We start from the raw sequence: 26,612 nt of genomic DNA on the forward strand, positions 1-26,612 counted from the left end.
GGATGTTACTCCTCTAAAAAGAGCCAAGACAGCAACTTCAGAGTGTGGGGGAAAGAGCACTGTGGGAGGAGTCAGGAGTTTCATATATTAATCCATGTGAACTTTAATTGAGCTTGATCATCCATCCATCCATCCATCTATCCCACTATGGTGTAGAGATGGCATCCATCTGTTCACTCATCAACCCATCTTTCTATCCACCCATTCTTCCACCCACTCACATTGCCATCTATCCTTCCATCCCACTGTTAGGCTCTGGGAAGATGTGGTGGCAGAACAGCTCCCATGAAGCTCCTCAGCTTACTTGGAGGGTTTATGCATCTTCATATCACCTCTTGGGCTAGGTCACAAGTCCTCCTCAGCTGTCTCACAATCAGCATCTTGGTGAAGTTAAAGTTAATCAGAAGAAACTGGAGACTCCTGTAGTGATCCTTATATTGCTTTTATTCCTTCCAGCCAGGAATGAACAACGTGCTGGACTATGGCCTGGACCGCGTGACCAATCCGAATGAAGTGAAGGTAAACCAGGTATGCCTGCGCTGTCCTCTGAGAGTCTGGGAAGCTGTCCACATGTCCAGCATGTCTACAGAGGCAATGCTTTCTCCCCTCTGAGAGTGCTACTATGATACACTATGGCTCTGTGGGGTCAGGGTCAAGGGAGAGGGAAGGCCATGGCCAAGTCCTGGATAAAAAGAGCTCATCAGCGCGGGGAGAGAGAGAACATACAGTGCGTGTCAGAGCAGATGGCGTCTATGTGGTTGGTTTTCAGTCTTTTCTGAGTCACTTCCTTCTTTGAAAATCTGATGAGAATTACGAGCCTATCCTACCCCAAGATGCACGGACAGATATTTTACACAAAATTTCAGCCAATACCTTGATTCTAAGAAGATTACAGGCCCTAGGCTCAAAACCCTTGAATCAAACATCGATTTAAACCTTAATCCACACAACAGGCACTAGAATACCACACTTTCTTTCATATCTCTCTGGGGATCTTTCAAAGATTCTCAGACATTATTCATTTTAAAAAGACCCTTTCTACAAACAGGTCACCTTTTGTAATGCTTAGCCAATTTCTTAGGGATTTTTCCCCCTTAAACAAATTCAGTTTACAAGCTATTAAAACCATGTCACTGTTGACATTTTAGGCCAGACAGTTCTTCAGCAGGTTGTCCTGGTGGTGTAGCTTAATTACCAGCATCTCTAGCTGCTACCCATTAGATGTCTCCATTCTTCTCCCTCTTCCTCTTTCCTAGTCCTGACAATCAAAAATGTCTCTAGACATTGCCTACTTTACCTTGGGGAGGAAGTCACAATTGCCCAAGATAGAAAGAACTGGTCCCAGTAATCTCGCATAAAATACATTTAAACTTGGGTGGTAGTCATTGCTTTCTGTCCAGCATTGTTTTGGGGAAGCAAGTGGCTGTCACCTCTTGTGTGTCCTCTGTAAGGTACAGCTGTGCCTTAAGTCAAGTGTGGGGGCCAAAGGGGTGTACTGGGAAAAGCAGACCGAAAGGGAAGGAGAGAGAGAAAGGAACAGGAAAAAGGTGGCTCTGGGACATGTGGAGAGGGACACTGTGTCCCTAGAGAGTGTCACCAGGGGAATTGTTAGGTTCCTTGTCCATTAGCCAAAGTGACCCTTCCTGTGACGCACATGTTGCCATCAGCCTTCCCAGGGCAGCCTTTCCCATGTCCCCCTTGTCAGATAACAGATCTCTGTTGAGCCCTTGTAGGTTCAGTTGCCATGGAAACAGAATCATTGAGTAAAATAGAGAACCCCGGGTGGAAAATATGCTTTTTTTCTCTTTTTTAATGGATAACTGGCTGCTCTGGAAACCTCTTCTCTTTCCTGTGGAGGAGAAGGAGGAGGAGGTGGCAGAGGTGGCGGAGGCAGAAAGCGTCACTCACCCTGCCTTCAATAGGGAGTGGGGGTGGGGGGTGCGGCTGGGCTGTGACTGAGCCTCAGCTCTGGGGGAGGGGAGGATGGGGCGAAGCCTTCCCTCGAGCGGTTTGAGGGCAGGCGCTGACCTGCTCCATGTGGGTGTCATGTTAGTCGGGGTGACTTCCGAGGAGCCGCGTGGTCCTCACAGGGGAGCATCCTCCTGTTCTCTGGTGGTGCCGGAGGGAGGGACCTGCCTCTGGCTTTCACAACCACCTGGTGCCGGCTGCCGGCTGCTGGCTGTGCCGCGAGCTGGGAGCAAAGAGCAACCCGGAGGGGAAGCTGTGCTTACCCTGCTGCTTACACGTCGTCTCTTTCTCTCTCCCACCAGCTCTCTCTCTCCTGTCTGTGCACCATGGCTGCCTGGAGTAGCAAGACTGAGCCCCGGGGTTCTGTGCTCCAGATCCCTCCGCAGCTTCTGCCACCCCAGTGCCTGCCAGACCCGGCAGTGCAGAGCCGTAGGCTGTGCTGTGCTTTACCTCTTGGCACCATTGTCTGCCTTCTCAGTGCCCCCATTTCCCCAGTTACCTGCCCTGAGAGGGAAGGGTCATGGACAATTCCGAGAGTCTCCATCAGGCCTTGGGAGTGTAGAGGTTTTGTGTTTTGTCTCAGCTCAGAGAGCTCATGGGGCCTGCGCTGGTTAGAAGAGAGGTCATTTCTGAGAATGAGTGAATTCTTGAAAAGATGTCTATTTTCCCTAAGCTGAGGCAAAAACCCATCAAGGGTAAGAAAGGAGGCTGGTATCTTGGCCAGTGTCTGGGTCCCTGGGTGACCCGCTCCCTCAGGCTGGTGGGCCTAGCCCTGGGGGGTCTTCTCTCAGGCCAGGGGCCATGCCAGGGGCTGTGCAGGAAGTGCATCCCCTCTCAGTTCTGACGCCCTGAGCCACACTGGGTGCTGAGCATGTGTAGCTCCCCCTTCCCTTTGCTGAAGAGAGAATTTGGACCCACATTCGGGACCCAGAGTGGACACCAGGCACTGGCCTGGCTGTGGCAGTGATGTGCCCAGGACTGGTCCTACCTGCATCCCCTCCACCCCAGGAAGTGCTGCTCATGACCGGGTTAACCACTGCCATCTGGTGATGAGGGACGTGCACTGTGCTGAAGAGTGGTGACAATGGATGAACTCAGCTCTACCACTCCTGGCCTGTGTGATCCTGGGCAGACTCATGAGCCCTTCAGACCTCAGTTTTCTCACCTACAGAATGAGAACAATGATAGTTCCTTCCTCACACGATTAAACAGGATCGTTAATGTGAAGTGTCTAGCACAGTATCTGATAGGTGGAGATGCTCCACAAACAGCAGTTGTTATTATAGCTGTCCGTGTTGTTAGGGAGATGATTTATGTGGGGTCCTACAGACCCTTGACTCAATTTGGGGGGCCAAACTAAGCCAGTTTCCTCTTCTGTCCTTACACATTCCCATACTGTGACCCAGCTATAGGGAGGAAGTCACATGCAGATTTCATCTTCTTTTCCTGGTCCCGTAGCCAGCTGCTGAGTACAAGGCAGAAATCTGGCTCTGAGGTGTTATACTTGGTGCTCTGCAGCGCACTCAGCCTGTAGCCCTCAGTGAGCAAAGTCCTTTGTGTGCTCACACTGGTGGGGAGCTAACTGCTTTCTTCTTGTGGGCCCTTGTGTGGCCCTGGCTGGATGGGGAAGGGGCAAGTGCAACAGCTGACACTTGCTGATTCCTTGCTGTGTGAGGCAGGGAGCCAAGTGCAGCACACCTGGCACCTGCTCAGAGAAGACCACACCCACCTTAGGGGCAGGAATGGAGTGCGCCTCCCGGATTCCCAGCTGAGGAAGCAGGTCGAGGGAGGGAGGACTCACAGTTAAGATTCTGATTTAGCTCAGCACCACCCCTCCCCACCATTCCCAGGCCTAGGTCCTGCATCCAGGGCCCCTCCACGGGCAGGTGACTTGTAGAGTCCCCAAGGCTCCACACTCAGAGGACCTTTGCTTGGTTTAATGTTTTGTCACCATCTTAAAATTCTCTACTCAGTTTGTCTGGAGAAAGGGCTGGACAGTTTCGTTTTGCACTGGCCCCTGTACATGGTGAGCAAGTTTGCCTCCACGCTGTCAGGAAGTACCTAGCAAGACCAGTATTAGCTTCCCATGATGGCAATTTTGGGTTCTCCTTTCCTTGGATGGTGCCTCTCCTTGATTTTCCTGTCTGCTTTGATCGGTGACTTCTGTTGTTGGGTTTCCTGGTTTCTGCTTTTGCCCCTCTGTGGTTCCTGCAGATGCTGCAATTCCTGCTGGTTCTTTCCACCTCCCCCACATTGCCTCTACCTCTGTTTCGTTCCAGATTCCTGCCTGGCTGCTTCATCCTGAGCTTGGCTTTCCCCGGGGCTTCCTCCCTTCTATCTGTCAGTGGCATCAGGGCCTCTCAGGCATGGCCCTGACCTCTTTTGCTCTGTGATAGTTGTCTACAGCTTCCATCTGGCTGGACCAAGAGCTGCTGTGTAAACAAGTCTATCTCTGTCCCTATTTGGGAAAAATCTGCAAGTGAAAAAATAATAAGTTGTTAGAATTCCAGGAATGCAGAGCACTCAGAGATTCCTGAGGCAAAATATTCTCAATGTGGCAAAGTGTATCACTCGGGCAGGGGACAGAGGTGGCTTCACTCTAAGAGTGCCAGCTTCTGAGAAAGGAAGGGACTTGTGTGCAAAATCTAAGAGAACAAAATGTTCCTATTTTATCATGAGGCAATTTTCCTTGAATTGCATAGAATTGTGTGTGGGTGTGTGTACTTTTAATAACTTCATTTCAAAATTATGCTTCTTATGACCTCTGGCTAAGTAATAATAATATTGACAGTAGGTTTGTAAGATTTAGCAAATAAAAACACAGGATTTCCAGTTACATTTGAATTTCAGATAAACAGTGATAACATTTTTAGTGTGAGTATATCCCAACCATTGCCTGGGCTTAGTGTTTTATCTTGTAATGAGGGCTAACATCATTCCCTACATGTGTCATATATTAGAAGCAGTATCTTAACCCTAATTAATAGCCACTGTTTGTTGAGTCTCCACAATATGCCAGTCACTTGTGTATATGATCTCTTTTATCCTCTTCCCTTCTCCCCCACCTGTTTTCAAATGAAAGCCAAAGGTTCTCAGATGCTAAATCACTGGCCCAAGGTCAAATAGCTAATAAATGGTAACTAAGATTTTAGTCTTTGCCTGACTCCCATAAGCTTTTCTGAACCACTGCCCATCTCCCAGACAACATTGTCTTTCTACCTTTTAGAAAAGTCCAGAGCCCTTTCCCTGCCATGCCCCGATACATAGACCCCTGGAGAGGCAGAGATACCTGTGTGCCTAGATGAAGCTGATCCTGTGAACAGCTATTTTTAAAGCTAGAAATAAAAGCTAAAATTCATACAGATAATCCAAGGTACAGGCGAGGAAGCCTCAGATTCACAAGTTGAGCAACCCTAAAACAAAAATCGGAGATTTGAAATGCTCTGAAAATCTGAAACCTTTTGAGCACTGACATGATGCTCATGGAAAAGTTCATGGCGTGGAGCTTTGTTTCGTGCACAAAATTATTAAAAAATATATAAAATTACCTTTGGTCTATGTGTATAAGGTGTACATGAAACAAACATTTCGTTTTAGACTTGGACCCTGTTCCCAGGATATCTTGTTATATACCTGTGTGTATTCCAAAATCTGAAAAAGAAATCTGAAATGCTTCTGCACCCAAGCATCTGGGATAAGCACCTGTCAACCTGTATTACAGAGCATGCTGGAGTCTGGTTCCCAGAAGTCAGCGGGTAATTCTGGGGACCACATAGCAAATGGGAAACCACAGCACAGAGGCAGAGTTCTAAAAAGATAATAAAAGCAAATAAAATTTTAAAACTATGAAAAATTTAAAACCATGAAGACTGAAGTAATGCCCCTTGAAGCAAATGTATTAGACCAGGGGAAGACAAGGAGAAGGAGAGCAGACATATGTGTGCGTGTGGCTGGGACTTGCAAGTACGGCTCCCACAGGGTCTTGAGAACACCAGGACAGCCAGAACCCACTTCACCCCTCTGTGTCTGTCCACCCAGCAGCTCTGAGCCCTGGGAACTGGCCCTGGGACAGTGACTGACAGACAGATTGACTGTGGGTCCTGGCACTTCAAAGGATGGAACCCATGACACTGGCTACTGAGCATGAGCCTAGGGAGGAACTGACAAGAGGGGCAGGCAAGGTAGGAGAAAAGCAGTAAGTCGAGTGATTTTCTGTTGCTCATGGAACATTCCTCAGCATTGCCAAGGGCAGCGCTGGATTTGGATCGTGGCTCAGCCAGTTGCTAAGCAGATGTTGGGAAAGTTTCCCACAACCTCTTAGATTCCTCGATTTTCTCTGGAGAAAATCAGAATGGTAAAATCTCCCTAATTAAGATTTATAAAGACTCTAAAAGGTGAAAATTGCTTTGTGGTATTTCCCAGGCAGTTATTATTATGCAAAAGTCCAGCTTCTCCTTGGAGCAGCGGTCAGAGATCATTGGATACTATTTTGAATAATCCACTTCAGCAAGACTCCAACAGAAGGATCTGATTATGTTAGATTTAAGTGCAAGTCCACTCGGGGGCCTTTTCTACCTGGAATGCAAATCTTCTAAAATAGAACAGGAGAAAATAATTGTGGTTGGCAAAACATTTAGATCATTTGGGGATAAAAATTTTAAGTGTAAAATACTCTAATAAACTTAGAAAGAGTTCCCATTGTTTCTAGGCTTCCAAGAGCACTGTACTGTAGTCAAGAAATATTTGATATTTGTTGAGCACTTATCCTACATCAGACAGTATGTTAGGGAAGATAGACATAGTTTTCCTGCTCTTAATGGTTCCTTAATGGTGATACATACATTAAAAGAGTCACATAAACATATATAATTAAAATTGTGATGAATGTTATGAAAGAGTAGATCCGGATGTGAGAGAGTCCAAAACAGAGACCTACCTGAGCTTTACCTTGCTGAAACAACTCTCCTTATGCCCCCACCTGGGAAAAGAGCTCCAGTGAAAAGCAAGCATATAAAAGCAATCCAATGAAGCAAAGTGAAACCCTGCATAGATTATAAAGGAGAGGTGAGTACATGACTTTCTAGATTGGTACTTCCTTCATCAGTGGGCTCATGAACTGGTGCTTATTTTGCCCACTGGCTAAGGGAAAGCAGTGTGTTCCTTGGGCTTCAGACTATTCTAACTTCAGCCTATTCTAACTATTGAAAATTTGGTTGGGTTCTGTAGCATGGATACGAGCAGGCACAAAGTAAGAGGCTCAGCTTGAAGTGTGAGAGTTGCACAAAGCAGCTCTTGGAAATAACTGTCTTTAGTTACTCTCCTTGTTGCTGAGACAAAACACCTGACGCCCAAACTTAAAGGAGGAAAGGTTTATTTAGCTCACGGTTTGTAGAGTTTTCAGTCCATAATTGGCTCGCTCCAAGGCAGGGTGGCACGGCAGACAAGCATTGCAGAGGAGAAACAGTTTATGCTGGGCAGAAGGTAGCAAAGCAACAAGGGACCACAGCTCTTTCTATCCCTTAGATCATATCCTTAAGAAAAGTACTTAGGGAGGGTAGCACTCATACACTTAATCCTTAGCATCCTTGATCCTAGCATTGCATCATGAATCAATTCCAGTGTTACACAATCTAGATCCAGCCACACCTTTGCCTGAAAAAGCCCCATCTATGCCTCCATGAGGCTTTGGGGGGACATCTAGACACAAGCCATAACAATAACCAAGGCTAGGAAAACAGACTGGAATTACCACTCTACACAACCTCAAGCATTGGGGTAAAAAAGTAGTACCAAGGAAGCCTGTCCTTTCAGGTTGTAGAAGGCCTATGTATATCAGTTGGAGACAGATCTGAATAATCAATCCCCAGGAGCTTCTAAGAGCCAAAATGTGGAGCCCTTCTTGAAGCCATCCTTCCTGTGCCTTAGCTTCAAAAGTTCTGAGAGGACACCCTGCAGCCCAGCCCAGCATGAACTTGGTTTGGCAGCTTGAGCAAGGGGACGGGGCTCCATGTGGCTGTCCTACACTACAGCTCAACTCTGGGACTCAGCTGGCAGCAGATGCTAGGATTTTAATTGTGTGCTTTATTTTTGACAATGTGGCTTTTTTGGTTGTTTCAATTTGTTTGTTATATTAGTCAAGTTGTCATAAATATCTGGGAGTGAATATCACCGTTCAGTCAGAACTCTTCCCTGTGAGGAAAGAACACTCAGGTGCACATTAGTTTCTCCATCTTTTTCTCTCATTCTGTATCAGTGAGAAGTGAAGATTCCTGTCATTATCTTCCCATCCACAGATAATTCTGTAGACACTACAGGAAGTTGGGACCAACTCCAAACTTAGTCTTTAATTTATCTTGATTTTTAGGAGAGCATCATGAAATTATAGTGGTAAATTAAACTCTGTTCCTCACCACATCTCTTATTGATGTTTTTCTTCAGAATAGGGTAGAGTCTGTGGTGATGGGGAAATCCTACCTTTTAAGAAAAGATAGACAGTTTTCTCATGAGGAAGGGTATTTATTTTTCAAATGAGTATTTGAGCTGTAATGATTTAATGAAGATTGGTTTATTGGTTTTGCTTTTTTTGTTTTTCAGACACAAACAATCACAGCTGTCAGAAAAGAGGTAATTAGTCTCCCAGTTCCAGTGAAGTTTGATTTAAAATCCTTTAGCAAATAATACGTACTTTGTCTTTATGCTCTACACTGGGTAATGAAATGAAGACCATGTGTAATGTTCACACAGTTTTTTCCAGATTAACAGTCAGCACAGAATGACAAAGGATCTTTTGTAAGATCTGAATTGGTGAGGAGACTCAGGAAGTGAAACACTCCTTGAAGTCACACATCTGAGGGATAGAAAGAGAGGGCTGTGGAAATAAATACTGCATAGTGTCTCTGCCTCCAATCTGGCCACTGTTCTTGCAGCTCCAGGGCCATCCAGAATCTATTCAAGGAGACAAACTACCTATTTTACCCAGTCCTCTATATAGGGCCCAAGACAGAGCCCTGAGAAGCCTTGGCCATTGAGGTGGCATATGTCAATGGATACTTTGGGAGCAGTTGAGGAGGGGATGGCTTGCTTTCATAGATGCAGAACCAGAAAGATTGAATATGTCCCCTTTGGTGGGGACCATACTACTTCTGTCAGCCAGAAGCATGTAAGGGAAAAGCCAAGCATCTGGCCCCATGCTTTAGTTTAATGCTTTTGGGGACTTTTTTTTTTTCCATTGGGTAACTTTTTGCAGACCAACATTAAGATATGCTGAGGCAGCCACTAGTTTGGAGTATGGGGTCAACTCTCCACTGTGGGTCTGAGTCCTGTTGGTACTGGGGTGGCTGGCTTGAGGGAATGGGGTGGGCTGTTGTTATGGATAATTGGCTTCTAGTTTTGGGGCCATATATAGTATCAGTTAGTGACATGTAAGGGTGGGGAGGTGGACATCTTTTAACAACTGTCTCTCTTCCAGATCATGTATTATCAACAGGCCTTAATGAGGTCCACCGTGAAGTCTTCAGTGTCCCTTGGAGGGTATGCCCCTGATTTGTTGATCTTGCTAAGGTTTCAGTGGTAGGTAGGCAAGAGGAGAACTTCTGCTTTAAGGCAAACTGGACAAGTTGTGAACTGACTGACTTAAGATCTTAAAGAACTGTGATGTATAAGCCCAGTTTCTTGGCGTTTATTTTCTAGTTTTTCACTTAGAGTAAGTCTCTCGGTTTCGTCTTGGGGTGGGCAAGATCGAGGGTGGGTGAGGTTGTATGAAATCCCTGTTTCTTGGAATTCACTGATGTGTGGGAAGAGTAGCAAGCCCATGGACTGGACTCTGGGAATCTGGGCAGCCTGCATCGCCGCCACCACCCACTCACATTTGTTGGGGATGTGTGGGTTGTGCTGCTACATGCCCATGGCTAATCTTTTTTTTTTTTTTTTGTACTGGAGATTGAACCCAGACCCTCCACACTGAGTTATATCCCCAGCCCTTTAAAAATGTTCTATTTTGAGATAGGGCTTCCCCAAGTCACTAAGGTGCCTAGATTGGGCTTGAACTTGTGGTCCTCCTGCCTCAGACTCCCATACAGCTGGAATCAGCACAGGTGTGCACCATCAAACGTGGCTTCCATTGCTAATCTTCAATTCAAAAGAGTTTAGATTTATTGGAAATTTATGTTTCATTTATTCAACTTTCAGGTTACCCGATCCAGTATCTGGGAGATAAAAAAGGGCTTAAGAGCTTCCCAAACACAAGCAGTTATCCTTTTGAAATGTGAAGTTCATTTTAGAAACACCTTGATAATTCTGAATTTTCCTGCACACATAAAAATAAAGCTGGCCTACCCCTTAATAATTTATTCTGACCGTGTAAGACTTAAACAATGGCACTGGATACTATTGGGATGAAAGAGGCTGTGGTTGGTACAGTGCTCTCCTTCCCATATGGTTAGGAGTTAGGGTCTCATAAAAGTCTTCAAAGACCTTTCACATTTTATCAAATTTGTAGTTTGCAAAAGTTCCACCTTCACAGAGAAAATCTCCCGTGACCCCACCCACATTTTTCAGTGACCTCACCTGGTGCTGCTGAGCCCTGGCTATACATGAGAAGTGTACCCTATCCACTTTGGATTATGGTGACAATTATTGCTCTATGGTAAACCCAAAACCGTTTATTATGAAACAGGCTTCATGAAATGGAAAGATTATTGAAGGTGACATGAAGCCTACTGGATACTTCCTAGACCCACTTTCCCATTTTGGAAAAATTGTCTCAGGCCCTCATTACCATAATTTTGCATCATTAGCATTTGGACTTGTGAACCAGTATTTTCTCGCTCTCTAACTGCTCCCCTCAGAGTCTGATTGAAGAATAAGAGCATCATGGGAGATGTGAAGTGGGGGTGGGGGGGAGGCTTGAGCTCTGCAAACCTAGGTCTCTGTTTTACCTCTGGGCTGTGGATCCTGTTCCATCCAAATCCATGTCCACGGGCAGACTCTGCGGCAGGCGCCTTCTGTGTGTCCTGTGGACGCCATTCATCACCATGGCTGTAGGTGTTCCATGACTTCTCTGACATCAGGAAATAGGAAAACTCAGAAGATCTGACTTAACTTGAGGGAATTTGCTTTTTCCCCAAGCAGTGGGTTTGGGGTTCACACCACAGTTAAGTTTTAAATAATTGGTTTAAGTTCCCAAACCTAGGTGTTATCCTGATAAAGGGCAGACCCAGCATGGTGGCAAAGTCACAGCAATTCTATGGCAACCTCATGCTTCCTGAATGAGAGAGCCAAGATTCAGGCAAACCAAGTCAGCTTTGAAGTTTAAAATCCCCTAATAACACATGAACATATTTTAATGAGCCAGGGACAGAGAAATAAATGACAAAGGGACCGGATTGGGAGACTACACTTGTTATTTACAAGTAGAATACAGAGCCCTGCCCATCCCAGGGACTGTTAGATGGTTTTCCTACGAAGACAGTAGTAAGTACAGTAGATGACTAAATCGTTAGAGGAAGAGAGGACACGCTAGGCAATTAGCCTGAGCATTCATCTAGTCTCTTGGTACTGAGCTTTTAGGAAATCATTTTCCATTTACTTTTTAGGATCGTCAAGTACAGCGAGCAGTTCTCATCCAACGATGCCATCATGTCAGGCTGCCTCCCTAGCAACCCTTGGATAACAGATGACACCCAGTTCTGGGACTTAAATGCCAAATTGTATGTATTTAATATATTGGGGTTTATTATTATTGCTTTATGCATTGTAATTCACATGCCATACAATTTACCCATTTAAACTGTATAGTTTAATGGTTTTTATTATGTTCATTGGGTAATGCAATGATTACAATTAGTTCAAAAATATTTTCATCACCCTCAAAGAGATCTTGAACCCTTTAGCTATCACCCCACAAACCCCTATACTCCAGCCCTAGGTAACTACTAATCAGTCTACTTTCTGCCTCTATGGATTTGCCTACTTTGGATCTTCCATATAATAAGGAGCCATACAATATGTGGTCTTTTATTTACTTTTCCCACTTTGCATAATACTTTCAAAGTTTATCCATGTGTAGCATGTATTGGTACTTTGTTTCTATTTGTGTCTGGTAATAGTCATCACGTGGATATACTACATCTTGTTTGTCTGTTCACCTGTTTCTGCCTTTTAGCTATTATGAATAATACTGATGTGAACATGCGTGAACATTCATGGTGAAGAAGCAGCCACGGTGGGGTGGCAGGCAGGTGTCTGGCTGGTGGCTGAGACCACAGCATCCATCACCAGTGCTGCTCTAGAATTGTCTCCTGGCCCATGATGGCAGCCTGACCCTTCACAGGATGGTCTCCAGGCTTTCAAGGGGACCTTTGCGTTCTTTCTCCCTGAAGGCTATAGGAGCAGGGCCTGAATGTGTAGCTGCCATTGTGGGTACCTGCTCACCTCTGAGAGCTCATTTCCTAGAGCACCAGGGCACTTGTCTGAGGCTGCGGCTTCCTAGCAAGTGCTACTTGGACTGTGTGTTTATGCAGGGATCAGAGGAGCAGGAGGAGGAGGACTGGGTGGAGCCCTGGGCTGTGGGACTAGTGGGGGTTGGTGGGGGGCCACAGTCCCTCACCCCCACCCCAGGCATCACTTGGTCCTGCCTTGCTTGAAGAGCTATGTTTATGAATCATCATCCTTGCAGGGTGGAAATCCCAACAAAGATGCGCGTGGAACGATGGGCCTTCAACTTCAGTGAGCTGATCCGAGATCCCAAGGGTCGGCAGAGCTTCCAGTACTTTCTCAAGAAAGAATTCAGTGGTGGGTGTTTTTTATTTTTTTAATTGAAAAGAACTACTTTTAGTAACATTTCTTTGATGTCTAGCCTGGGGTTTGCTCAGTGGATGTTTCCATAGCTTTGCTAAACGCTCTTAAACAGGGCTTCCTCCTTTACAGCATTAAGAATTGTACCTGGGTCTAGGACCAGTTCCATATTAGCATCATTTACATTTCTGAGGGCTCCACCCCATCTTGGCTTCCCTCTCTTTATCTCTCAAAGAGAGCCTGCTCCCTCCACCCCAGCCTCTAAGTGTAGCTTTTCAGGGAAATTGAAGGGAAATTGAAAGCTTGCTTGCTTTCCCTTTTACTCCCAGCCTGACTTGCTTTAGCTCACTGGTTCTGCACATTCAGTTCACCTGGGGGAGATTTTAAAACACATGCTGGCCTGGGTCTCCTTCCTAGAGATTCCTTTTGGGTTGGTTTGGGTCAGAAGTTCTGAAGTTTGGAACGATCCCCATGTGATTCTACTGTGTGACCATGGCTGAGAACCACAGCCTTAGCTCCTGGCCTGATTTCTTTGGGGGCCTTCAGAGTGTGTGGATTTTAATGGAATGGGTAGGGGCACATTTTATGTCTCATCTCTGAATTTCTCATCACAGTGGGCACTTGTGGCCTCTTAAAATATACTGCACGGAAAAATACCTGGGAAAACCAAGAAGGCAGATTAGAATCCATTTCACTAAGCTGCACATTCGGTTGGCTCCAGCACCTTTGCTGAAACAGTTCCTTTTAACGGGGTTTATTTGCTACTTAGAGAGTCCCTAGCCCTGGGGGCTTCACTTTGAACTTTGAGACTATGGAAGACCTGCTTCTCTGTGGAATTGCCCCTGAGACAAATCCTACTGGACATGCCTTTGGTAGGGTTGACTGATGCAGAACATTACATCATAATAGGGATTGTTGAAAATCTGTTCCCCTAATCAAGCCTAATTGCCATAATATGATAAACCCCAGAAGAAATGGCTGGAGAGAGCCCTTAGGGCAGGCTGGTGAAGAAGTGAGAATGCTACCATCTAGTGGCCAAATGACAAACTACACTGAGTCTGTTTAACCCTATTGCGCCTTACAAAATAAGTGAGAATCCAGAAAAGATTTCCCTATATTATTAAAATCATATTATGGACGATGTCCTTATGACAATTAAGATATGAAAAGGGCAGATTAATCATCACTCATTTAATTAAGAATCTTAAATTGAGATGAAATTCACCTTTTAAAGTGTACAGTCCAGTGTTTTAAAAAATATAATCACTGTCTGCATCCATCAGCAGTCTTTAATTCCAGAAAAATTGTGCCACCCCTAAAAGAACCCCTTTGTCCATTAGAAGTCATTTTCTGTTCCTCCCTCTCCCCCATTTCCTCCCCACTGCTCTCTTCCCCTGACCCCAGCCCTAGGCAACTACAAATGTATTTTCAATCTCTGTAGCTTTGCCTATTCTGGACATTTGTTATAAGGTGAATCGAGGGGTCTGACCTTCCTTCTGTGTGGAGAGGAGCAGAGTCCCTCTGGCTTTTGTGGCCCTCGGTTAAATCTCCCTTGTGGCCAGGCCTTCCCTGGGGTCAGTGCCTCATGGTCACACCTGAGGGATGTAAGGACCCTAAAAGGACCTTAGGGCCGGGAAGGGGCTACAGAAGGTGGGGTCTCCACACACAGACAAAGGAGGCAGAAGTCACTCAGTCATTTAGGAAAAGAGCCTGAAGCGCTGTGATACGTGCTTAGGAACCGTGTCATACGTGGGCTTGTTCAGGCAATACTTGCTGCATATAAATGGTAGAGCAAAAATAATGTAGGAGTCTCTCAATGTGTGTGTGTGGGATTATTATGAGCTCTGACCTCTGTGCTATTGGAGGAGAGAACAGCACCCCCAGTGTGCATGCATTCTCCCAAACGTGGTGTTTGCCCAGTCTAGTTGATTTCAAGGGACACCAGCAACTGTAGCCACTCCCGGGTTCCAGTTTCTGCCCCAGGCCCTGACGTCATGGTGTGCAGTGGCTCTTTTGGCAGGGGAGATGCTCACCACGCTGCAGAACTGAACCACCCCAGCTGATCCATTTCTTTTATTCCCTCTTCTCTTCTCTCCACTTGCTCCTGTCTGGCTTTTGTCCGCATGGACCCCTTCTCCCCATGCAGGGGAGAATCTGGGATTCTGGGAAGCCTGTGAGGATCTGAAGTATGGAGATCAGTCCAAGGTCAAGGAGAAAGCAGAGGAGATTTACAAGTAAGGATCAGCCAGAGAGTCCCTTCCCGTGTGTGGGGCTGCAGCTAGAGAAGGAAGGTCTCCCACATGCGGCCAGCCTGGTCCTGGTCAGTATCAGGCACTGCACCTGCCACACCATAAATACCCGCTTCTGCTTTGGAAGGCTTGAGGTTTCCTCTGGAGGCAGCCTGGTGAGATGGTCCGGGGGGTCCCCCGCTCCAGTGGGCATGCGTCTAGGGTTGCAAAAGCAAGTTGTCCTGAATTACAAGACAAAGTTCATTAAGTGTGTGTGTGTAACACAGAAAGAAACAGAGGAGTGACAAGATGGACAAAATGGGGAGAACCTATTCCATGCGCCATGTTGGAAACAAGAAGACAGTGAGGGAAAGACAGCAAGCCCAGTTTGGGGTACAAGTGTGGGCACTTCTCTTATTTCTTATCCATGGCTCTCACTGCTCCCATAGAAGTAAGTCTGCGCCTCCTCAGGCCCCTCTTCCAGATGACCCCAGAATCAAGGGTTCAGTTCAGAAGCCTCAGCCCTGCTGCCAATGGCCAGGGGAGGAGGAGGGAAGATGGGATGAGGCCAAGATTGCTGAGAACCACACTTCCACCAGCACTCCTCCGCTGAGCCTGATGGGTGCCCACACCGTGCAACGTCAGATCCCCGTGGGTCCTTCTGCCTGCGCCGCCACAGTGGACAGCAGTCTTCAGCTTGGTGGGCCCAGTGATTTCAGTTTGCACTCACAGCTGCCCTGCAGTTCCTGAGGCCCGAGCTCTATGTGGCTGGAATCAGCTCTTGCAGCCCACTCCCCACTGAGAGTGCAGCCTTTGTCCTGCTGGTGTCCCCCTGCATGTGGACTCAGGATGGACCACACCAGTTCTCAGAGAGGCATGGACATCACAGGCAGGAACAGCTGAAGCCTCCCTTCTCATCTCAGAGGCTCCTGTGCTCTCGCAGCTCTGCTCACCTCCTGCCTTGGGGAGGGACCAACACCGAGAGGCTGGGGAGGGCATTCAGGTAGGGTGGGAGGACTGCGGTCTGGGAAAGTCAAATGAGAGCCTTCCCCAGAACAACGGGTGGGTGACTGCTGTGCTCAGATACGAGGACAGCTCCTAATGTCAAACTCTTGCTGCAAGGGACTTCACTGGTTCTTCGGTCACTTTGGCCACCTCTCTCCTCAGGTGCCCACTTGGGGGAGTCTTGGTTGAAATGCCAAATTGTCATGTATATCTTAAGGGGGCGGGAGAATGTCCATGTGAGTATTTGTGGCATGAAACAGCTAAGAACCAGTGTTGGCACAGCTCCCTGTGTCCACAGCCCAGGTAGAGACAGGACGCAGAAAGCACAGCTGTCTTTGGGCCACTGGGCCGGATGCCCAGGGGTCACACTTCGGCCCCAACTCAGTGTTGAAGATTCATCACCAAACCCATTTGGACAGGGCCAAGGGAGAGCTGAGGCCCCGAACACCTGGTGGTGTCTTAGCCTGGTTCCAAACTGTTCCCAGAGTCAGGGTGAATGAATAGGCAGAAGGGGTTGGGGTGGAAGTGGCTAGGAACTATGGACATTTTGGTTGCTCTCCTAGAGGCTGGGGACAGTTGAGTACTCTCATTCGCAGAGCTGGAGTGGCTGTCCTCTGCCTTCTAGGAAAGGCTGCTTAACAACCTCTTCAAATGCTTTAGTGTCTCCTAAAAAACAGGTCAACCTCATCCCAGGGAACCCCACTGCATCAACCCCTCTTTCCCATGTAGCTGTGAACTTGGGGTAACTACTTTTGTGAACACTTCTTCCCTCCCTCCACAGACTGTTCCTGGCCCCTGGGGCGAGGCGGTGGATAAACATAGACGGCAAAACCATGGACATCACGGTGAAAGGGCTGAGGCACCCCCACCGCTACGTGCTGGATGCAGCCCAAACCCACATCTACATGCTCATGAAGAAGGTGGGTGGGGTCCGTGTGGGCCATGCACAGGGCCTGAGAGCCCTCTGTGACCTGTGGATACCACTTTGCTGGTGGTGGGATGTAAAATAGGCAACTGTTGTTTCCACTTGTCACCTGGGCTGGGTCCTCTGTGGGCCAGAGGGCGAGGACACCTGCAGAAGCTGTATGCATCTCGGGGGCCCCTCACTCTGCAGGAGAGCAGCAGACAGCACCAGGAATGCCACCAATGGTAGAATTCCTATAGATGTCATTCGTTGAAGGCTTATTAATTGCAGTCACTGTGCAGAGCACGGAACTTTGTTCCCAAAGAGACTGGCGAGGGAGGGTGTGCTCCTCTAGAGGCGATGAGATTCCAAGTCCTGCTCCACTGGAGCCCAGAGACCAAGCTCCGGGCCGTCCAGTGGCAGGTGGCAGTTCCTGTGGCCCTGGACACATAGGACACATGGTCAGTCTGGTGTCTGAGAGAGACAAACTAGGTGCGACTGTAGTACAACCCCAAGGAGGTTCAGGTTGCCTTCGGGATTATTAATAAAATGTCGATACAGTAGAAATTATTAGGGAATTGTTAAAAATAAAGTAAAGGGAACCTGAGAGAAAATCATTAGCTTTCTTAGAAATTAGGACTGGAGGCTCAGAGGAGGGAGGTCATCTAGTTTGGTCCCCACTCGGGATCGTCCTTGACCAGGCTCCCTTCTGGTACTCTGACTTCTCAATGTGGCAATTACTCCCTTTATGGCAAACCACCCAGCCAACTGTGTTGTGTGATACGAGTTGGTGAAGTTGGCAAATGCCTGTGATTTTCCTAGTTAGCTATTTATTGTGTTATAAGGAAATATATTTACTCTTTTCAAACAGAAAATTATTTAGAATTCTCAGCAAGCTACATTTGCCATTTCTCACCATTTTTTTCTATCAGAAGGGTTTCTTTATATTTTCCCACTGGCAGCTCCACAGCACAGTGTCTTTAATGACAGTCCTCCGGAATGTGTTTTACAATGTTTTGATTTTTTTTTTTTAAAAAAGGCGTTTTCACAGTCTTTTAAGAGGTGCACAGGGAGGCCAGCTTCTAGCCAGGATGGAAGATCACAGGTAACCGATCAGGACAGTGATGCATGTGCGTATTGTCCTCTGTGTCCTTACGGGCTGGGGACTCCGGTGACAAGCTCACGACGACTCAGTGTCTCCATTAGCCCTGTTCCCAGACTCTGTTCTCGTTCTCCTAACTATAACCGATACATTTAGTCTTTAGCACCATCCTGTGTCAATCTTTAAGACTCCTGACAATCCCTGTATTCTTGCAGAGGGCTGGCTCAGTCTGGTCTTTGTTATGATGGAGTTTTTAGCTGGCTAGAAGTAGCCCCATTGGGGAAGTCAGTTCCCAGACCCTACGCAGGGTCCCAGGAAACATCTCACGGAGGAATCAAAGTCTCCTTTTCTCTTTTCTTGTATTCCTTTGCTTTTATACCCAAAACTGAGGGCAGAAAGCCCTGTGGTGGGATGGGGAATGGGCTCCACATGCAGGGCTCCTCAGTTTTTTGGAGGATGGTGCTGGGTGGGAGGAGCTAATGTCCTCCGTCGCTTGCTGGCTTCATGACATGGTGAACAATGCAGGGGGATTTGGGCGTGTGTGGGTGGGAACTGTGGCCGCGAAGCCCCGGGCTGTGCCATTCTTGGGGTTCCAGGTGAGACAGGACTGGGATCGTGCCTTCCGGGTTACTAATAAAAGACTGCATTTCTAGCAAGTTCCTGGGTGACACTGACCCTGGCCTGGGACCCGCATCTAAGAGCAATTGCTCTCAATGGCTCCCTGAACATCTTTCAGGCAAGGAGATGAATCTGCCCTGTGCCATTCTGCCACCGAGTGAAGGCTTGAGAGTGGCAAGTGTATTTGTTTGATCTGACATGTTCCCTCTCATAATCAGTCTTTTTCTCTTGCTTTCGCCAGGATTCTTATGCTCGCTATTTAAAATCCCCGATCTATAAGGAAATGCTGGCCAAAGCTATCGAGCCTCAGGAAACTACCAAGAGAAGGCAAGTGGGGCTGTCTGTAATTGCTGCTGCCTGCTGTTTAGCTTATGGAGAAGCCAGGGTTTCTTCCGGCCCAATGGCTACTATTGATTTTTGCTTGATGACAATATCAGGGATTGGGAAGTATTGCGTAGCATCTCGTTTCTTCATAATGCCCTGAAATGACTCTAGTAAGGTTTCCTTAGCAATTACTTCCAGTGAGTATTGTTTCCCTCATGCTGGTTTGATTATCAGACCAATAATTACTCTTATCACAAATGGAAACATCTCACTGTTTTGTTTTTTTTTAAATTGCTACTCTTCTCCACCCCCAAGCTGATGAATGGGACTTCATTTGGCAACATTCTTATATCTGCATTGTTCTAAGTGCTTAGAGAGAATAGCAAGTTGTATCCCAGAGAAAATGCTAGACTGTTAGAGGGGAGGAAGAGTCACGTCCCAAGTGTTCTTGCTACTTCCAGGGATTACTCTGTGAAAGTCCATAGATTCACTCATTCTCCTTTTCACTGGAAGTGTGCATCACTTCACCTTTTAGAGCCACGGGGACAATGAATGATCTAACATTGGGCAGAAAGATTGAACCCTTTTTGTGGGGGAAAAATACAGGGATTGAAGATTCAAAAAAGTAACCAAATGACAGCTTGAACAAAGTCATAGGACCCTGGCAGAGGCTTTTCAAAGCACTGGCAGCCATGTGTCCTGTCCCATGCTTAGTAAATGCCCAGAGAGCCCATGCTGGGCTCCTGTCCAGCATCTTCAGTCCATTCAAAAGGAGGCAGTTGGACCAGAGCCTTTTTCAAAGGAGCTTAAGAAAAAACTCCAACTTGGTTTCATTCTTGAGGATAATGGTGCTGTTATGAACAGGAGAGAAAGGAGGCCTTTGTAGTGCTGTTCTAGGTTTACCGAGTAAGGACGGGAGTTCAATCTCCCCGGGGACTTGAAAGCGTCTCTTTCAAGCCACAAGAAAGGGCTATAATAGCCTCCGACGTCCTGCCAGAAAGCAGTGGGGGCAAAGGGAGGTGTCTCGGTGGGCATGAGAATTCAGCTGGGATCCTTCCCAGACTCAGCAGGGGCTCTGAGAGCCTAGGGTGGCAGGGACCTGCTGGTGGGGCACTGGCTTTGGCGTGGGCTGAGGCAGCCTGGGACAGTTGTCATCACCACTGTGAGTGAGAGTCACCTGTGCCTGCTTCTGTACAGGACAAAGCTTGGCCTGGATCCAGGTGGGAATGGCAGTGGGTGTGAGTTTGTTCCATGACTCGCAGGTACAAGATGATGGATTAAAGCTTAATTTTTCCAGGACAAGTTAAACCTACACTCTAAGTCCTCCCCTAGGTAGGACTGTGAGACACCCAGTGTCAGGCAGTGCTTCCTGAGAGGGGAGCCATCCACTTCCCTGAAATAGATACGAGAGTTCTTAGGGGCTTATGCAGTCCAGAAATTTGGGGTAGGTCCTAAGTCTTCAGTCTGTCATTGCTGTTGAAATGCTTGGTTCTCAAGGCCATGTGTGTCCTCAGAGCGGGGGTGTCAGCTACTCAGTCTCTCTGGCTCACTGGGGCACCTAAAGCTTTGTCTTTGCTCCTGAGGACATGGTAGAGAGTTTGTTTCCAGGAATCCTTAGTTGGCTTTGGAAAGTTCTGACTCATCCCAAGACACTGCACATGAGCAGAGCCCCAGGCCACCACTCCTCTTCCTCCCTTTCCTCCTTATCTGCCCATTGGGACCCTGCTGTCTTGGACAGTCCAGCTCTTTGTGCCCTCCCAGGACGTGGCTTTTGAAAGTTCTGCTGGGGCTGGAGCACTTGGGCTTCCATAACCCAAGCCTGCCTTGCCTCCTTCTTTCATGGAGATATTTCAGGATGTTAAGATGACAAACCAATTTCTGAACGCTGTAGAAGGTGTGCCTGTCATCTTTACCATCTGAAGAGTCCTTTTCTTTGTGCATAACTTACAATCTCATGGCAATTGGTGCTCACTCTGGTCCTGTCCTCCAAGGTGGGAGAAAAGAGCTAAGCTTGGAGGACCTTACTCTGAGCTCTGAGCTCTGAGGACCCTACTTGAGGTTCGCTGGTGAAACATGGGAGCACATCCAGATGCTGGACTTCCAGCTCCAACTCCCACCACTTGTGACAGTGGCACTGGGCAAGCAATGTTGTTTTCTGCCAGCCACCAATGTGTCCTTCCTTGCAGCTCGAGCCTCCCATTTATGAGACGTCACCTGCGCTCTAGCCCAAGCCCTGTGATCCTGAGGCAGTTGGAAGAGGAAGCCAAAGCTCGAGAAGCAGCCAACACAGTGGACATCACTCAGGTCATGAGCAAGCTGGACCGTAGGAGCCAACTCAGAAAAGAGCTTCCTCCTAAATAGATCTCTGGTTCCTGGGGTGGGGTATGCACTCGGTAGAGCAAACTAAGAAAGGGCAGTCAGAGTCTAGACGATTCCATTCCCCAGTAGTGGGACAGTAGAGTCAACAGGTTTGTCCCAGATCCTTCTAACTTCCGTCACAGCAGAATTCCCAGTTCTAGGGCCCCTAGAGCTGATCTCTCACCCCAGGTTACCAAGGGCCAGGGGTGGCGATGGTAAGGGTTACCTGACTCAGTTGCTGTGTGCTCATCTGTCTTACCTTAGGAAATTCCTGTAGTGAGGACCATAGGGAAAACATCTGCTTCGTGTCCCACTATTTGCTTTGGAAAATTACAGAGAAGGCTTCTCCCCACCCGCACCGTACCATTCTTTCAGGGACATTTGTTTAAAGTAGCTTCGTGAAGCTCCTCCTCCCATCTCTTCAACTTAGGCTGAGCTTCTAAAGTGACTCGAGGTCCCTCCCAAGGGGTGGTTGCAGGGCTGCCCAGTAAAAGCATTTCCCTGGACATCCCCCCTCCAGCTGCCCGGGGAGGCCCTGCTAGCACCTGTCCTCCCATTGTGCTTGTTCCTAGTCGCCGTTATTTGAGGGTTCATGGCCTGTCTTCTTCCTGTGTCCCCATTCCTGAGCACATACTGTGTGTATCTGTGGCTTATAAAGAATGAAGCAGTGAGGCCAGAGTAGTCAAGGTGAAATGGGCTGCTGTGGAGCATGTTTTTAGCTAAAGAATAAGTGCATCTACATCTTTATTCAGAAGAAGGAGAGTGGACATCTGTGACATTTTCAACATGAGATGGGATCAAATGTACTTTTTGAGATGTTTTCTAGATGTCTAGCTATAGGTTAGGGCAGCTCCCTGGTCAGGGGCAAAGGAAGAGGACACTTTAGGCCCTGATCTTGTGAGGCCTAGAAGGTCATTCTTGAAGTCAGGCTTCCACCATACAACTGTATGCAAAAGAAAGAATGGGAGGTGAGCAAGGGACCAGCCTTACACAGCAAGAATACTGAATCATTCACATGTTTGTTGAGTACCTACTATGTATAAGTCATTGGTGGAACAAAAAAACACTTTCTTTTTCATGGAGCTTATAGTCTCAGACTGACCAAAAGTAATTTAATCTAGCAGGTAGCTGCTGCTGTATAACAAGTGACCACAACTAGAGTGGCATGCAGTAGTGTTTATTGTTCACGCATATGGGTTCATCTCTGTGGCTCTGCTGATCTTGGCTGGGTTCCCTTGTAGGTCTGGGTGGTCTACAGTGGTCTAGGCTGGGATGAGGGGAATGAGTCTGCTCTGCTTTACCTGTCTTTCATCTTCTAACAACCTGGCCTAGGCATGATCCCATGATGATGGCAGAAGCCCAGGGATGCTAGGAGAAATACACAAGGCTTCACATAGTATCTTCCACCTCATTTCATTGGCCAAAGCAAGTCCCCAGCACAGCCTAGACTGAAGGGTTGGGGAAGTAAATTCTATCTCTTTTAGTTTTTTTTAAAAAAACAATCTCATGGCAAAAGACATGGATACTAGGAAGTATAAAGATTTAGGGCCATCATTATAATTAACAGCACAAAAATATATAATAACCTGTTGACTGTATTCTTTAGGAAGTGGATCTGGTGTTGTCATAAGGAAGATGGGGCATATGGACATTATGCCCCTCTGAGGCAGTGACAGGCAGGTGGAGGATAAAAGAGAGTTGATCAAAGGATGTGGTCTAAGCAGGAAGGATGTCCCACAAAGAGGAGATTATGTGGGCACATGCTAGATTGTCTACACAAATCACTGGAGACCTACTCCATGTCAGACACGGGATCCCATGATCTATGGGAGACACAGGCATGTAGACAAGGTAGGCGACCATTCTCTATTAAGTGAATGAGCAAATAAGGGTCCCAGCATTATCACCATGAAGGAAGGTACATGGCTTCATTCCTGGATGGCAAGATTATGTTCCACAGATATATTCTAAAGACCACTTTTGTGTTGAGATCAGTGGCCAACACCATGCAATTCATAGATGGAAGAAATCAGAACTCTCATAATGGTACGAACAAGAGGAAGGAGCATATTGGACCCATCAGGGAAACTGGACATCAAAGACTGAATAAAATTTTCCAGGTGGAAGGCAGAGAGCTATGGTTCATAATTTTGGTCTCTCTTCTTCCAGAAAGGATTTGAGGCAACTTATAATATTAAAATACCAGGCGATGGGCCGGGGATTTAGCTCAGTGGTTCCGCCACCTGCCTCTCAAGCACAAGGTCCCGAGTTTGATCCCTGGTACCAAAAAAAAAAAAAAAAAAAAAAAAAAGGAAATATCAGATGATGGAACTTCTAAAAGGATGGATGGATAGAAAACCAATTGTTAAAGTAGGGCTGAGCACAGTATACCTTACTGGGTTATCATATACTTACTTATGGGTTATCATAAGTGAACATTGCAATTTTGTAAACATCAACTTTTGCTCTAAGTGTCTGACAACTACCAAGCCAAAAAGGAAAAAAAAAGACAAATTTTGGTCTGAGAAGTCTACCATGTCATAAAATAAAACATTCAAATCCTCCTTGACCTAGATTCTCCCCTGACTCCCAGGTTCCAACAGGAAGTTGAAAATAAAATATGCTCCTGGAAGGAGATTTCTAAACCATTCCGGTTTTAGGCATGAAAGATGCAGAACTGAATAAAACTGTCAGGTTTAATTTCATCAAGTTTACGTTTCAGTGGAGACAGAAAGTGGATGGTAGAGAAGTGCCCTGAAGAAAAAGAAAGCAGCTTGAGTAATTCTGTATTATGGAAGGGAAGTAATTTTAGATGAACTCATTCATCTGGAAGCAATTGCTGAAGATGTGAGAAGAGATGAGAATTCAGGGAGAGAAAAGAAAGCTAAGAGAGAATCTTGGAGAGGCCATATTTTAAAGGTGTAGAGAAGGAAGAGTTAAGAATGGAGTAGAAGAGCTGTTAGAATATACCACACAGGAGATGATGAGGGTATGAGTGAGTTATGACACGACAGAAATTGTGTGTCTCACCCTTCCACTTTCCAGCCTCCCCTGCGGTTAGCTGGCATCGCCAGACCAGGTCTGGTCAATGGGTAATGCTGAGGCTTGGAGCCTGGTGCTCCATCTCCACTGCAGGCTCTGCTACGACGTGGAGACCATATCACCTTCCACATAGTACAGCTGTAAGATGAAGGAGGCCTGCTGGCCCACACTGGACTTAAATGAACAAAATGTGGATCTTGATTATAAGATATCACTGAGAGTTCGAGTTTCTGCAGCATGGCTCATGCTGTCCTGACTCACCAAGGAGTTGAGTGTGTTAAGACTATAAGAGGCCACTAGAGCTAGGAACGAGGAAATCATTGGGGACATTTAAGGGGTGATATCAATGGAAGAAGAAGGGCGGAAGTCAGATGTTATGGGGATAAAGAAGGATAAGCAGAAAGTAAAAAGAGTAGGCAGTGAGTATAGATCACCATTTCAAGAAGTTTGGGATGAAGATGAAAGATGTAGTGGTAACTTAGAAGACGGAGGATTGACAGGGAGCAATTTTTTAAAAAACAGGGTGAAATAGGTGTGTGAAAGAATGATTCCAGGGAGACTGGGAAGTAAGCAAGGAACGATTGCCAGGTGTGGTGGTGCACATCTGTCTTCCTAGCTGCTCAGGAGGATGAAACAGAAAGATCGCAGGTTTAAGGCAAGCCTGAGCAACTTAGTAAGACCCTGTCTCAAAATGAAAAAAGAAAAAGGGCTGAGGATGTAGCTCAGGAGAGCACTTGCCTAGCATGTGTGGGGCCCTGGCTTCAGTTCCAGTGCTAAAAAAAAAAACTTGAAAGAAAGAAAGAAAAGAAAAGAAGGGGGGGGGGATGAATAACTGACAAGGGAAAGCCTGGATTAGATCTGGAGGGCTGGATGGGATCAGACCAAATTCCAGATTCGTCTTGGAACAGTTCACTCCCTCATGTTGCAGCTCAGAGAGACTATGAATTAGAAAGGAGGAAACTGAAGGCACTTGGGATGAGACCATTTTTCATGATTAAATAGCATTGATGGTATTTGATCATCTCGAGGCTGGGGGAGGGCAGTGGGACTGCAGCAGGAAAAGTTCTTGACAAGTCTTGTGGGCAATAATGTGACAATGAAGCCAGATAGAGGTGAGTGGAAAGGCTGTCAAGCTAGGAGAAGGAAGCAGCATCCCATTTCTTTATCTGGAAACCTTTGTATGTTTTGAAGGTGGAGGGAGGTTGAACTCCTGGAACACTTCTAGTCAACGGAAAAGATGGTTAAACAAGAGTGTGAGTGCCTGAGTCTTGGGGCAGCCCCACATTCATTTGGGAGGGCACAGCCAGGAGCACTACCAGCCTGGGAAGGAGTGAAGACTTGGGGAGATTGGAGGGACCCTGGGTCAGTTAGTTGGTGGTGTACACTGACCAGGACTAATGGCCAACATAGACCATCCACACTGGAAAGCCCTGTACAGCTCCTAGGGATGCAGAACTTCACACATTTGTGTGGCTTCACTGTATCTCAACTCCAGAATCAGCCCATCAGCCCCTTTCCACACTCACTCCTGCCTCCTCCCCAACTGTAAGAGTCTGGCAGGGCTCTGCTCTTTGATCCTGGACTCCACCAGGAGATTCTCATGTTTCATAGGAAAGATGACACAGGTCCCTACCTAGTTCTGCGGTCTCAAAAGAATGTCCATAGATGCTGTCACAGCTCTAGCAGGTGGCAGCTGCTTCTGCTAACTTCAGTACCATGAGTCAAACCTTACAGCGGCCCCATGGGCCCACCTGGATCTCAAATGGCTTCCAAAGTAATATTTATTTGGACAGTATTATTGATATATTTAAATAATTATAATAGTCTATTATGCCACATACTTAGACCCATCTTAACTCCTTATGTCATAGTTTAACCAGATCACAGACCTCTCTATTCATGGAATACACATCTTATGTGAGAATATGTTATTCTATAATATACCAGGATTCCCTCAATAGGAGTCCATGTTTCCAGCTTGACTTTTCAAGAAGAGACTGCTTTCTCCAAGTGAACGTTAGAGAACATAAAGGATCAGGGATAAAAAATAAGAATAAAGTACTCAGAACCATATGTAAGTGCTCAATAGGGACTAGCTGCTTTTATCACCATCCTCCTCCTCCTCCTCCACATCATTATCATCACTGTCACCATCAACATCCTCAGTTTTGCTGTCACCACCATCTCCTCCACCGTCATCACACTGCCCTTCCACGACCACCATGAGCATCTCCACCACTACTGTCCCTGCCACCGCCATAATTATCCC

At 46.7% G+C, this 26,612-nt stretch overlaps 1 protein-coding gene across 12 annotated transcripts in view; it reads left to right on the forward strand.

Moving 5' to 3' along the window:
* Positions 1 to 26,612, forward strand: part of Rgs9 (regulator of G protein signaling 9) — a 118,060-nt gene that overhangs the window by 65,583 nt on the left and 25,865 nt on the right. For 6 of the 12 annotated variants that reach the window (XR_015450132.1, XM_013067628.3, XM_087208183.1 and 3 more), the window contains 9 exons: positions 457 to 528; positions 8,563 to 8,592; positions 9,437 to 9,498; positions 11,562 to 11,675; positions 12,644 to 12,759; positions 14,909 to 14,996; positions 16,777 to 16,915; positions 18,861 to 18,946; positions 21,130 to 21,247. Coding sequence is in view for 11 of the 12 variants with exons in the window: in XM_013067628.3 (XP_012923082.2) it covers positions 457 to 528; positions 8,563 to 8,592; positions 9,437 to 9,498; positions 11,562 to 11,675; positions 12,644 to 12,759; positions 14,909 to 14,996; positions 16,777 to 16,915; positions 18,861 to 18,946; positions 21,130 to 21,247 (825 nt within the window). In the remaining variant the exon portion in view is untranslated. Of the gene's footprint in view, positions 1 to 456; positions 529 to 562; positions 565 to 2,270; positions 2,329 to 6,909; positions 6,964 to 8,562; positions 8,593 to 9,436; positions 9,499 to 11,561; positions 11,676 to 12,643; positions 12,760 to 14,908; positions 14,997 to 16,776; positions 16,916 to 18,860; positions 18,947 to 21,129; positions 21,248 to 26,612 lie in introns of all 12 variants that reach the window. The other 6 variants (XM_021248579.2, XM_087208180.1, XM_004870272.4 and 3 more) reach the window with 3 other exon arrangements.

The sequence above is a fragment of the Heterocephalus glaber genome, unplaced genomic scaffold (genome assembly GCF_053883595.1).
Source record: "Heterocephalus glaber isolate CG9 unplaced genomic scaffold, H.glaber_assembly_v1.0 deba00000937, whole genome shotgun sequence".
Taxonomy (NCBI): domain Eukaryota; kingdom Metazoa; phylum Chordata; class Mammalia; order Rodentia; family Bathyergidae; genus Heterocephalus; species Heterocephalus glaber.